Below are 14,123 nucleotides of genomic sequence, written 5' to 3' on the forward strand. Positions count from 1 at the left end.
TAGGGTTTAGCCATCTCGATCTCATGGTAGATCAACTCTTGTAATACTCATATTCATCAAGATCAATCAAGAAGGAAGTAGGGTATTACCTCCATAGAGAGGGCCCTAACCTGGGTAAACATCGTGTCCCTTGTCTCCTGTTAGCATCGACCTTAGACGCACAGTTCGGGACCCCTGAGGGAGTCCTGTACTAAGGGGTCCTCGGGCGTCCGGCCTGTTATCCATGGGCCGGACTGATGGGCTGTGAAGATACGAAGGCCGAAGACAATACCCGTGTCCGGATTGGACTCTACTTGGCGTGGAAGGCAAGCTAGGCGACCTATTATGAAGATTCCCTCCTATGTAACCGACCTCATGTAACCCTAGATCACTCCGGTGTCTATATAAACTGGAGAGCATAGTCCGGATAGGACAGATTCATTACCATATACTCATAGGCTAGACATCTAGGGTTTAGCCATTACGATCTCGTGGTAGATCAACTCTTGCAACACTCATATTCATCAAGATCAATAAAGCAGGAAGTAGGGTATTACCTCCATAGAGAGGGCCCGAACCTGGGTAAACATTGTGTCCCCCGTCTCTTGTTACCATCGATCCTAGACGCACAGTTTGGGACCCCCTACCCGAGATCCGCCGGGTTTGACACCGACATTGGTGCTTTCATTGAGAGTTCCACTGTGCCGTCGGCAAAGGACTCGATGGCCCCTCCGGTCGTCAGTAATGACGTGGTCCAGGGAGAAACCTTCCTCCCCGGACAGATCTTCATATTCGGCGGCTTCGTACTGCGTGCCAACTCGCTTGGCCATCTGGAGCAGGTCGATAGTCATGCCCTTGGCCATCAGGTCAGATTAGGAAGCTTGAACTGCGCCACGGATACCCGTGGAGACTTGATCGTCGATGGATTCGAGATTGCGGCAGTCGCTCCCCCTCTCTCCGATGAACATGACTTAAATCTGTCATCGGATCACACCCAGGAGATGGATCTTGTCGCTGCGACAGCCTCAAAACCGAAGCAGATCGTGCCCTCCGAGGCCACAAAGTCCACGGCGTTGGAGCCGCACACAGACTCGACATCCTACAATATTTGCGCCGATGGAACTCCGGACTCGTTTTCGGCTACACATTCCAGCTCAGACGCGCCCGCGGACACCGAGCTGGATCGGTTGTCGATTTTCGAATTCGGCGCCGCAGACTTCTTCCAGTACTCACCTTGTGGTGACATACTAAATTCTTTAAAGAACTTATCCTTGGAGGAGGACTCACAGCCGAACTATGTTCGGGTCGAGCTAGAGACGGATGATGAGGAATTTTGCTTCCCACCCGCCACCCACTTCATAGCCACTGTCGACGACTTAACCGACGTGCTTGACTATGGCTCCGAAGACATCGACGGTATGGACGACGATGCCGATATGGGGCAAGGCCAAGACCCGCCATTCACCGGACGTTGGACAGCCACCTCCTCGTACGACGTGTACATGGTTGATACACACAAAGGATCTAGCGACGACAAAGAAGAGCCGTATAAGAACAAACCCTCTGAGACGCAGTCCAAGCGTCGGCGCGCCAAACGCCGTTCTAAGCCTCGTCGCTCAAAGGATGGCAACACTGGTACCGGAGAAAATAGCACTCCGGGGGACATCGAAAACAATGAAGACCCCGTCGGTGCGGCATCCGAACAGGAGGAACATGACAACAGAAAAGATAACCCTGATGAACAGGCCACAGAAGATAACTCGGAAGACGATAGTTACCATCCACCCTCTGAGGAAGAGACAAGCCTCGGCACCGAAGACTTCATCGTGCCAGAGGACCCCGTGGAGCAGGAGCGCTTTAAGCTTCAGCTCATAGCCACTTCAAGTAGCCTGAAAAAGAAACAACAGCAGGTTCAAGCCAAACAAGATCTGCTCGTAGACAGATGGACTGATGTCCTGACTGCCGAAGAATACGCCCTCAAACGCCCAGCTAAGAGCTACCCGAAATGCACACTGCTACCTCAATTCAACGAGGAAGCACCAGAGCACACATCTCCCTCGCGTAATGCGGAACGACCACCGCGTGGTCGAGACTGGGCAGCCGACCGGCCACCCCGCGGCTGGGACAAAACGGCAACTCAGGCCGAACAGCAGCCTACCAAACCGCCTCGTAAAAATAGAGACGGAAGAGTTCGGGGTCACACATACGACCTCCGGCAAATCCTGGATGATAGAACAGGACGCACAAGATCGATCTACGGACCGCGAGGGTGTGCCTCGAGGCACGAGGAAGGCTACCTATTCGGTCGTGATAAATCTAACCACGCCCGGGCCGAACATCACAGACGGACTCCATCCGAGGTACGCCACGACGCGGCCCAATATAGAGGCGCCGCACACCCTCTCTGCTTCACAGATGAAGTACTGGACCATGAATTCCCCAAGGGGTTCAAGCCTGTCAACATCGAATCATACGACAGCACAACTGATCCCGCAGTATGGATTGAGGATTTCATTCTCCATATACATATGGCTCGAGGAGATGACCTCCACGCCATTAAATACCTCCCACTCAAGCTCAAAGGGCCAGCTCGGCACTGGCTTAATAGCCTGCCTGAAAATTCTATCGGCAGTTGGGAAGACTTGGAAGAAGCTTTCTTAAACAACTTCCAAGGAACATATGTCCGGCCACCAGACGCCGATGATCTAAGCCACATAGTTCAACAACCTGGAGAATCAGCAAGAAAATTCTGGACCAGGTTCCTAACCAAAAAGAACCAGATCGTTGACTGTCCGGATGCCGAGGCCTTGGCAGCCTTCAAGCATAGCATCCGGGACGAATGGCTCGCCCGCCACCTCGGCCAAGAAAAGCCGAGGTCCATGGCAGCCCTCACGACACTTATGACCCTCTTTTGCGCGGGAGAACATAGTTGGCTGGCTCGAAGTATAAACACGGCCAACGAAACAAGCCCCTCTGAGGCCAAAAATAGCACCGGCAAGCTCCGGCGCAACAGAAACAAACGCTGAAGCAATGGCGATAACACCGATGACACAACAGTTCATGCCGGATTCAGCGGCTCCAAGTCCGGCCAGCGAAAGAAGCCCTATAAAAGAAGCAGTGAAAAAACATCCAGCTTGGACCGCATACTCGATCGTCCTTGCCAAATACATGGCACCCCAGACAAACCGGTCAACCATACTAACAGAGATTGCCGGGTCTTTAAACAAGCCAGCAAGGTACATAGCAGAAACAAAGAAGGGGAATCACAGAGTGAGGACGATGATGAAGAGCCCCGGCAGCCGGACACCGGGGGGCAAAAGAAATTTCCCCCTCAAGTCAAAACGGTAAACATGATATACGCTACACATATTCCCAAAAGGGAGCACAAGCGTGCACTCAGGGACGTCTATGCGGTAGAGCCCGTCGCCCCAAAATTTAATCCATGGTCATCATTCCCGATCACATTCGACCGCCGAGACCATCCAACTAGGATCCGGCATGGCGGTTCAGCCGCACTGGTCCTAGACCCAATCATCGTCAGATTCCAGCTGACTCGAGTCCTAATGGACGGCGGTAGCAACCTCAACCTGCTCTATCAGGATACAGTACGTAAAATGAGCATTGACCCCTCACGAGTCAAGCCCACGAAGACTACCTTTAAAGGAGTCATACCAGGCGTAGAGGCCCGTTGTACGGGCTCAATAACGCTGGAGGTAGTATTCGGTTCCCCGGATAACTTCCGAAGTGAAGAACTAATCTTCGATATCGTCCCATTCCGCAGCGGCTATCACGCGCTGCTCGGACGAACCGCATTCGCCAGATTCAACGCGGTGCCACATTATGCTTATCTCATGCTAAAAATGCCCGGTCCACGTGGAGTCATCACAGTAAATGAAAACACGGAATGCTCCTTCCGTACAGAGGAACGCACCACCGCCCTAGCAGAAGAAGTACAGAGTGGCCTTCTCAAGCAACACTATAATCCGGTTGCCGAGCCCCTGGACATCATTAAAAGGGTCCGAACTACACTACAGCGGGATAGCTCGGCTCGTCACGAGCCAGTCTAGCAAATTCGGCCTCCGTCCCAGCCCCGACGAGGCAATGGTATTAGTACCGCGCGCATTTAAACTACACACTCATGGGTGCTGACGGAGGCACAACTCGCTCGCAATCCACAGTATGGCTTGATAGACCCTGGGAGTCGCATGTTTCTGCTTTTTCTTTGTACAGGTCTTCCTCTCTTTTCAAGGGCCACACGGACAACCTGCTGGCAGAATACACCAAGGAGGCAAGGAGCTCTGGCGTACAAGGGAACCCCCAGGTGGTTTCTAATAAACGATTACTATACTTGTTTTACACACCCGCACGCAGCTCGCCCTTGGTTACGGCATTTTTAATAGCCTTACTTGCTTATCGCATTACTTGTACAAAGTACGCCTTGACGTACTGATTACACCACAACGGTGAATAAATGGTGGCGTCAGCCCATTACTTCATTTTTTCCATTTCCTCACCTCAGTATTTATTACTCATTGCACACGTACACCATGGTACGTACTAATACGCCAGGGGCTTAATAACACTCCGCATCACGGCAGTAAAAGTCCGAACACTTTTACAGTATAGTTCGGCACCCCGAACTTATAGCATTATATGCATCGGCTCCAAATCATGTCTTTGGTTAATAGTTGGGTTGCCCGGCTCCTGTGCTTACTACCTTACGTTCTGCTATATCGGCTAGGGTAGTAAAGGGAGAACTACTGCGATTGTGTCCCGGTTCTTCCGGATGAACACCTCAGTAGAGAAAGCCGAAAACTGACTGTCATGATGCGGCGAGAGCCGGTCAGCTGTTCGTGAGGTTCTAAATCATTGGAGATTTTTCCCGCTTCTTGCGAAGAATCGGTTCTTCCAATTAGGCGTGTATAGCGCCCCTAATTCGGCCTTCCAAACACCAGGGGCTTCGCCAGCTTTATTAATTGTCAAACCCCTATGGCTAAGTGGGGGCGGTAAAGGCCGCATAGTCTGATTGCCTCGTTCGTTGCGCTAAAACACCTCCTTTAAGGACCAGAATGTGGAGTAAAGAGTGTTTAGATTTATCCCGAACACCCCCGTACTATCTACGTGGGGGCAGAAGCCGACGACTGGTCATCCCTCAGATTTAAGGGAAAACTTTATTTTTGCCACTCTAGCTTTTGCCAACTTTGCTTATGCCACTCTAGAATTTCATCTCTCACTTTTGCCACTCCTAGCTTTTGATAATATATCACAAATGCCATTCTGTTAGGTCAATGGACGTTTTGACCAAACAAAGCAGAGAAAAGACCAGATTGCCCCTAATTAATTTGTTTTGCTTTTGCCACTCGTTTTATTCAACTATTGCTTTTGCCATTATATTAACGCCATGACCAGCAGCATACTAAAGAGGACATTTTGGTTGACATTTGAAAATCTAACCATCACACATAATTGCACAATATTTAGAGATCATGACCAACACCACCATAAAGAGAAATTTTTGGCATGACCTATCTAAAAATCTAACCATCACACATAGTTGCACAATATTTAGATGAGAAGTATGCACATTAATAAGATCATGACCAGTAGCATAGTAAAGAGGAAATTTTGGCATGACCTCTTTGGAAATTTAACCATCACACATAATGACAGGATATTTAGATGAGAAGTGCAATAATAACATCATGACCAACAGCATAGTAAAGAGGTTAAGGCATTCTAAATATCAACAAAATACTTCATAGAAATCAAATCCATCATCTAATCTAAACAGCTGGTTCACATGCATATGGACCACCCCAAAAGCAGCTCCACACAAGTTGAGACATAGTACAACCAAGTCTAGGAACATCATCAGCTAAACAGCAAGGTTCACATATGCATAGTGCTCCACAAAATAAAGGAATAAATGTAGTTGCGCATCATCCTAAACAGCAAGGTTCACAACTTGTTTTTGCTTGTGCTCTTCGCCGAAGGACATTTTTTGCTTCTTGTGTTCTTCGACGGAGGACATTTGCTTCTTGTGTTCTTTGCTGGGCTATCATGGGTAGCAGAAGTCTTCTTAGATGCTTCAAGAACTGGGCTAGACTTTGCCCTTTTACCACCTCTTCTCTTGTTTGTAGAACCATTTTCAGCACTGAGAATGAATGCAAATAAGTGTTGAGATGCATAATTAAATAGGCAAAAATAGACTTCTATGCATTAGCTTGTTTGAAACAAAATTAGACGCACCAGAGTAGGCAAAATGCATATTTATAATAGACAAAATTAGACCATTATGGATTGTTGGAAGCAAAACAAAGAATATTAACCTTGTAGTGCCCATAGTCTCAGCATCTGTGGCAATAGCTTCTGCGTCTTCGATGTCTACTGGCTCAACATTTTTTCTTTTCCTAGCAGATTTGAGATAGAGAAATTTAGTTAGACTATACATTTCTTTGCATTTAAATTTCGAATGTACAATTCTTTGCTAGAAAGTACCTGTTTCTTGTCTTGCGTTCGGGATGAAGTTTTGGACATGTCTTCAACAAATGCCCAAGTTCTTTGCATTCTGGGCACTTGTGTCTTCTCTTTGATATGCTCTCAAAGGCTGACTTTATCCTTTGTGTCCTAGGTCTACCAGCAGCCTTTTTCAGTACACGAGGGTGCAATTTGAACCCAACATCGACCACTGGCCATTGTTTCTTATCGGTCATGGTGGGCACATTTTTTGCATATGCATTGCTGAATGATTTCACGGAGTAGTACTCATGCACATAGTCATCTATCTCTCGACCTCCTCTAATACTTGTGATGAATGCAATGGCATGTAGGCAAGGTTGTCCAGTTACTTGCCACCGCCTACAAGAGCATTCCCACTTCTCCAAATCTACACAATGCTTCCAGTTATATCCATGGATCTTTATAGTGACCTCTGCTTTGCAGTCATCACTTCTAGAGATCCCAACTAGCACAATCCCCCTTGATCTATTGTTCATCATGTTGGTGATCCTTGGCAGAATTTGTAGATGTCTGCGTACAAATTTCTCCGCTATTTTAGCTCTTATTTCAAATCTGACCATTAGCCATTCTCGCAATGCATCCAATAATTCAAGAACAGGGAAACCCTTCAATTTCTTAATCATGGAGTTGAATGACTCGGCTATGTTGTTCATCACATAGTCACATTTGCATGCCATAGAGAACTTGCTTCTGCTCCACAAATTAGAATGCCACTCATCAAGGTATGCGATAGCTTCTGGATTGGCTTCCATAATTTTGTCCATATGGTGATTATGCTTGGCAAGAGAATAGGTGTATGCTGCTGGCCATAGATTTTCTTCAAAAACCTTTCCATGATATTTCTTTCTGAAGTTCATTATCATGTGTCTAAAGCATTCCCTATGTTCAGCAGTTGGGAATACCGTATGCACTGCTGTTTCCAACCCTTTGCACGCATCTGTGCATATGACTAAGCCATCCGGCGTGCCAATAGCTGATTTGAGATTCTCCATGAACCAATCCCAATTTTCTTTAGTCTCCGAATCGAAGACAGCATAAGCTACATGATACAACCAGTTGTGTCCATCAACACCACAAGCAACTGCGAGCTGTCCTTTCCATTTCCCATTCAAGGCAGTGGCATCAACGCTCAAGTAAGGCCTACATCCTGACAGAAATCCATAAATGCAAGCTCTAAAACACACAAATGCCCTTGTGAATTGTTGCTGCCCTTCTACCTCTTTGTGATTTATCACTACAATACTTGTTGGGCACTTCCTAAGCACCTCAGCTTGCCAGCTATACAAGCACTCAAAGCTGTCCTCCCACTTCCCAAATATATGGTCCAAGGCTATGCGTCTACCTGCAAGCACTCTCTGATAATCGATATCGACATGGTATTTCTCGAACAACCTTTTCTTCAAAGCGATGCTAGTCATACTTGGATCACCCTTCAACCAATCAGTCACCCTGGCCGCAATCCATTTTCTCTTAGCAACCTTTACTTTCCATCTCTTTGTGTGCTAGGACATGTGTGCATCTTGGGTTCATTCTTCACCTGAATTGTTTTGTTGTCATATAAGATCGAACCATTCACCCTCCACTTGCATGGGTTTTTTCCTTCCGGTGGTTCATAGGAACAAGAAACCGTCACCCTCTTTTGATCACTTTTATCAGTTTTGTAGCTAAACTCATTGACAATGGCATGTGTAGCAAGTGCAACTCTGAACTCTTCAATTGAGGGAAATAATGTCCCTTTTGTCATAGGTGGATTATCCTTGTCATAACTTATTGCTGGAATATCATGCACTATGCCCCCATCACTATCCTCATCACTAACAGCCCCTTCATCACTATCAGCTTCCTCATCATCACTATCCTCTTCCTGCTCACCACTATCTTCATCAACATCTTGGGGAACATCCTCGGTTGCCTTATGGTCAGCATATTTGGCTTGCTCGCCTCCATTTTCCTGCTCACCGCCATCAAGGTACTGCTCCTCCTCGTCTATTCCTACATGGTCCTCTCCTTGATAGCCCTCTTCAGATCTTTGTTGCCCTGCCAAGTTCTCCTCAGGTATCTCATACTCATACTGAGAATTTTGAGTTAACTCTTCCAGTATGACCTTGGGTATGTTCCTTGCTGGAGGTTGGATTGGTTGAAGCAAACTAATAGCAAGCTCATCCTCCTCACCATTCTTGCAAAACTGGACAAGTATCTTAATAACCTTTTCTTCCTGATTCTCATCATAACCACATCTTCATCATTGCGAATTAGCGCAAAATATTGGTTGCAAGTATTCCACTTTGAGAACACAACACCCTCATCATTTCCCCATGGATATTTACTCTGCATGAGCCCCACAAGTTGATCGTAACTAGTCAGCCTCTCTACATGAATGTCCCAGCTCCAAGAAGAGAAAGTGCACTGCTCGCCCTTGTAATTCTTGTAAGAACGTGCCCCATATGTCACAATCAGCTTATAAGGTGGCATGCTTGACCTACATTAACAGAAATTTGACATTAGTGAATGCAAGCACATTGAAAATCAACAATTTACAAGGGCATTGATTTACAGAAGGGCAGCAACAGAAATGAAGTGAGGAACATTACTGCTGATCTAGTGCTTTGGTTATGTGAACATAGGTGATTTACTTAAATGATCTACTGATCTAGTGATTTACTTAAATGCTGCCAGAACATAGGTTATTTACAGACATGAAGAACACTATGCAATCAGCATTTGCGGACCAGAATAACAAACAAACAAGCAGTACCATCTCACAGACATGTGTATAGTGAATAAATTATTGGATGCTACGCATTATTGGATGCATTGCGTGTGTGTTCACTGATGCATTCAAATTAGACATCCGCCAGTGACATCCCAACAAACCAGACTTGCAATCCCAACAAACTAGCAGTGGCATCTCACAAACCACCAGCCAATATGCCCCATGAATAGAACAGAAACGAACCAGCATGAGCATACAAGGAATTCTATTTCTAGCATAAAAAGATGTTTATTTCTAGCAGATCAGATGCTACACATCAATGTGAGGAGTTGAAAACTTGCCCATCAGGAACAGGAACCAGCAGGTTCGAGGTCTTCTATGCCGCCCCTGCCGCCATGGCCGACGGCGCGACTCCCTCCATCCTGTGTGAGCTGTTGAAGGCAGAGGAAGGGGGTCGCTGATGCGGACAGCGTCAAGGAGGGAGGCCGGTGTAGAGGATGGGCCGTCGCTGGTGCGGACCGCGTCGGGGAGGGAGGCCGGAGCAGAGGAACCAAACCCGCTGCTGCGGACCATGTCGAGGAGGGAGGCTGGAGCAGAGGAACCAAGCCCGACCGCGTCGGTGAGGGAGGCCGGAGATGGGAACCGCAGAGGGGAGGGCGGAGGTGCGCCATGGATCGGCGAGGTCGGAGCAGGGCGCCGTGGTGGGGGGACCTGAGAGTCGCGATCCATCAGCGAGGCCGGAGGACGGGAGGCCGGAGGGGACGTGGATGCGGCGGCGGCGGGCGGCGGAGTGTGGCCGCGGCGGCGGCGGCGGGCAGGAGGACGCCGCGGCATGGATGCGGGCACGGCTGGTGGATGCGACCCGTGTGTGGTGTCGATGCGGCTGGTGGATGCGGCCTAGGTCATTCTTTTTTTTAGGGAACGGGTGGGTGTGTGGTGTGGTTGGACCCGTGTGTGTATATTCTCTGTTTGTGTCACTTACAAAGTGGCCCCACAAGTCAGTAGGGGCAACCCGTGTCATTTTTACAAATACTGACAGCTCTTCTCCTGGTCAACTAGATAGAATAAACAGTCAACTAACGGATGTGTGACAGAATGGCATTTGTGATATTTTATCGAAAGCTAGGAGTGGCAAAAGTGAGAGATGAAATTCTAGAGTGGCACAAGCAAAGTTGGTAAAAGCTAGAGTGGCAAAAACAAAGTTTTCCCCAGATTTAATAAACGGTCGCACAGGAGGTAAAACTTAAAATCATAAACATCATACTACATAACATCTTTGTTCCATATTACAGGGCAAGATAGTACACATGTTCTTATGGGAATATAATATCCTCCGAACATTGCTCCGCCGCAAGACGGGACCCGTCCAGACACCATCAAAATAGTGTTCGGGTCGACGATGCTCCTTGCCCTCCGGCGGTCCCTCGGTCATCAGTTTCTTGGCATCCAGCTTCGCCCAATGCGTCTTGACGCGGGCAAAGGCCATACGTGCACCTTCAATACAGACCGACCGCTTCACGGCTTCGAGCCATGGACAGGCACTCACAAGCCGCTGCACAAGTCCGAAGTAGCTGCTTGGTATAGGATCGGCAGGCCACAGCCGGATTATAAAGTCCTTCATGGCTAACTCTGCCAACCTGTGCAGCTCGACCAACTGCTTCAGCTGGTCGCTGAAGGGCACCGGATGTTCGGATCCCAGATATTGGGACCAGAACAGCTTCTCCGTAGACATCCCTTCCTCGGCCGCATCCGACACACTGTGCGGCAGACCTGTAAATGCCCTGGAAAACCAAAATTCAGGATAAGTACAAGGGACGTTGCTTCTACACGCTTGCTCTGCATGGTGAAGAACTTACCCGCCGCAATCTTCTTGGCCATCTCGATTTCCTGGAGGGCACTCTGGGCTTCAGCTCGCGCATCCTGAGCGCTCTGGCGAGCCTTCACCAATTCAGACTCTTGCGCCTTACAATCGTGCTCCAGGGCCTCAAATCTTTCTATCGCGCCCTGGAGCTGTTGCTGTGCCTCGCCAACCTGGGCCTCGTGCTTCTTGCGCGAGACACGATCTTTGGCCGCTTTGTCCTCGACCTCGGCTAGCGCCTTCTTCAGGATTGCCACCTCGGCCGTGGCCCCTAATAAAGTTTATGACACACCCAGTCGGACTATTCATTTCTTTTCGAAATGTACCCACAGGTTACTGCATACCTTGGCTATCCTCCAACTGCTTCTTCATGCGGCCGAGCTCCTCCTCGGCCTGCTCCAATTTCTGCTTCAGTCCGGAGACCTCCGCAGCATGAGCGGTGGTAGCCTGCAGCGATACCTGCTTATTCACATAGACAACTCATGTTAGACTCCTGCGATTTTTTGATCCTCTGTTCGGCTTTTCTTCCCGAACACCAAACAGAGTATCAGGGGCTACTGTCTATACTGTGATATTTTTCCTATAATCACATTACTTACCTCAAAGCCCGTTAAAAGGCTAGTGCAGGCTTCGGTCAGTCCGCTTTTAACGGACTGAACCTTCTCTATCACCGTGTCCATAAGGACACGATGTTCATCCACGATAGAGGCGCCTCGTAGCGCCTCCAGCAGATTATCCGGTGCCTCTGGTTGGACAGAGGTCACCGGTGGAACAGGCACACCCCCTCCTGGTGGGGAATGCCGTTCGCTAGACCCCTGAGCCATGTAGATTTCCGGAATGGTATCTGGCTGAGAGCCGAAGGGAACTCGGGCCCCATCACGAGTCCCCATGGGGGCTTTTTCCCCCATGTGTCCGGCGTCTGAGGAGTCATCCTGGGGCGTCACCCCGATGATCTCCAGAACCTCCCCCCGGTCTGGGAGAATCTTTTTGGACACCGCCTCGTCATCACCCTTGGGTGAGATGGAATGAGTAGGTGGCGGAGACATGCTAGCCATCTCCTCCGTGTCTAGCGAATCCTCTGTCGAGGATCGCAGAGAGACATCGCGCGCCAGACTGCAAGGACAAAGTTTACAATATGTCAATATTGCAAACCGGAAAAGCCAGATGTTTGCGAATTCAGGTACTTACGAAGCGGCCCGAGGCTTGGTCCGGCGAGGTCGTTCTGGACTGCTGTCAACATCCCACGCGGAGTTATCCGTAAGGGAGCCTTTAACCCTCTTAGGCGCTTTCGCCTCCGGGCTGTGGGGGCCGCTCTCTTCTTCCTCCCCGCTTCAGGTGGGGAGTCGTTTTCTTCTTCCTCTTCATTGCCGTCGTCAGCGGACGAAGAGGAAGTCTCGCTTCCGGACGTCTCGTCCGGAGTGTTTCTCCGGCGAAGGCCCTTCTTGGCCCCTTGGGCCGCCTTCTTAGCCGTCTTCTCCGGCACCTCATAAGGTGCAGGGAACAACATCTTCTCCAATAATGGAAATTCTTGGTCCTCGGGCAGCGGAGCCGGACAGTTAATCTCCTCGGCCAACTTAATCCAGGCCTGAAAATAGGGGAAGGAAGCTTAAATCTCCTCTTAAAATATGCTAGTAGAGGATACTCCTTGAAAACATTAAAGGAACTGACCGGGTTGGGCTGGCGCTTTAGGCTAAGCCCGCGGTCTTCAGTCGTAGGCGGTGGCATCTCACCGGCCTTGAAGAGCACCTTCCAGATTTCTTCGTGCGTCGTGCCGAAGAGATCTAGTAGCGTCTGGTGCTTGGCCGGCTCGAACTCCCACAAATTACAAGTTCAGCGTTGGCACGGAAGGACCCGACGAACAAGCATGACCTGGACCGCGTTGACGAGCTTGATTTTCCTTTCTATCATGTTCTGGATGCACGTCTGGAGCCCAGTCAGCTCGTCCGAGGGACCCTAGGTTAGGCCCCTCTCTTTCCAGGAGGTGAGCCGCATCAGGATTCCGGATCGGAATTCGGGGGCCGCCAACCAGTCAGCGTCGCGTGGCTCCGTGATATAGAACCACCCCGATTGCCACCCCTTCACCGTCTCCGCAAACGAACCTTTGGGCCAGGTGACGTTGGGCATCTTTCCCACCATAGCGCCTCCGCACTCTGCTTGTTGACCGCACACTACTTTCGGCCTCACATTGAAGGTCTTCAGCCACAGGCCGAAGTGAGGCGGGATGCGGAGAAAAGCCTCACAGACGACGATAAGCGCCGAAATGTTGAGGATGAAGTTGGGGGCTAGGTCATGAAAATCCAACCCGTAGTAAAACATCAACCCGCGGACGAATGGGTGAAGAGGGAACCCAAGCCCGCGGACGAAATGTGTAAGAAACACAACCCTCTCGTGGGGCTCGGGAGTGGGGACGATCTGTCCCTTGGCCGGGAGTCGATGAGCGATCTCTTCGGCCAGATATCCGGCCTCCCGGAGCTCGTTGATATCCTTCTTCTTGACATAAGAGGCCATCCACTTACCTCCAGCTCCGGATCCGGACATCTTCGAAGTACTTTCTCGAACGAGGGAAAAGCTAAAGCTTGGGCGCTGGAGCTCAAGGACGGAAGGGCTGAGGAAGAGAAAGGGCGTGGGTGAAAGAAGGGAATCCTTACCTCCTTATAGAGGCCGCGAATGTCAAGCGCCTCCCCACTCGCCTTAAACTCGCCTATTCCCAAGGGCCGTGCAAACGGCGCGGTTGGGTTACCCATGCCCCTCAATAAGGGGACACGATCTCTGCTTCGACAAGACGTGCCAATAGCGACCGCGTCTTGAAACGTGGGACAAACGGTTCGAAATTATGACCGAACGGACATAATGCAGAAAGCTGTTAGCGGATGGAACTCGTGTAAAAAATATATATTCTCTCTGCGGTTGTCCATGGTGTGTAACAGGTCCGGATACAATCATCACGTCCGAAGACTATCTTGGAGTTCGGAAGAAGGGGAACCCGCCTTGCAATGCCGAAGACAATCTGCGCGTCGGACTCCTCGTCATTGAAGCCAGGTACAGGGGCTACTA

At 49.5% G+C, this 14,123-nt stretch overlaps 1 protein-coding gene across 1 annotated transcript; it reads right to left on the minus strand.

The window, feature by feature from the left end:
• Nucleotides 1–5,697: 5,697 nt before the first annotated feature.
• On the minus strand, nt 5,698–10,115 carry LOC109780108 (uncharacterized). The gene is made up of 4 exons (XM_073497856.1): nt 9,553–10,115; nt 6,478–8,977; nt 6,309–6,389; nt 5,698–6,133 (listed from the first exon to the last, which is right to left on the minus strand). Exons 2-4 carry the CDS (start codon nt 7,914–7,916, stop codon nt 5,938–5,940), a joined length of 1,716 nt encoding a protein of 571 aa, XP_073353957.1. The 5' UTR covers nt 7,917–8,977; nt 9,553–10,115; the 3' UTR covers nt 5,698–5,937.
• Between the last annotated feature and the right edge of the window lie 4,008 nt (nt 10,116–14,123).

Source organism: Aegilops tauschii, chromosome 1, assembly GCF_002575655.3.
Source record: "Aegilops tauschii subsp. strangulata cultivar AL8/78 chromosome 1, Aet v6.0, whole genome shotgun sequence".
Taxonomy (NCBI): Eukaryota; Viridiplantae; Streptophyta; class Magnoliopsida; order Poales; family Poaceae; genus Aegilops; species Aegilops tauschii.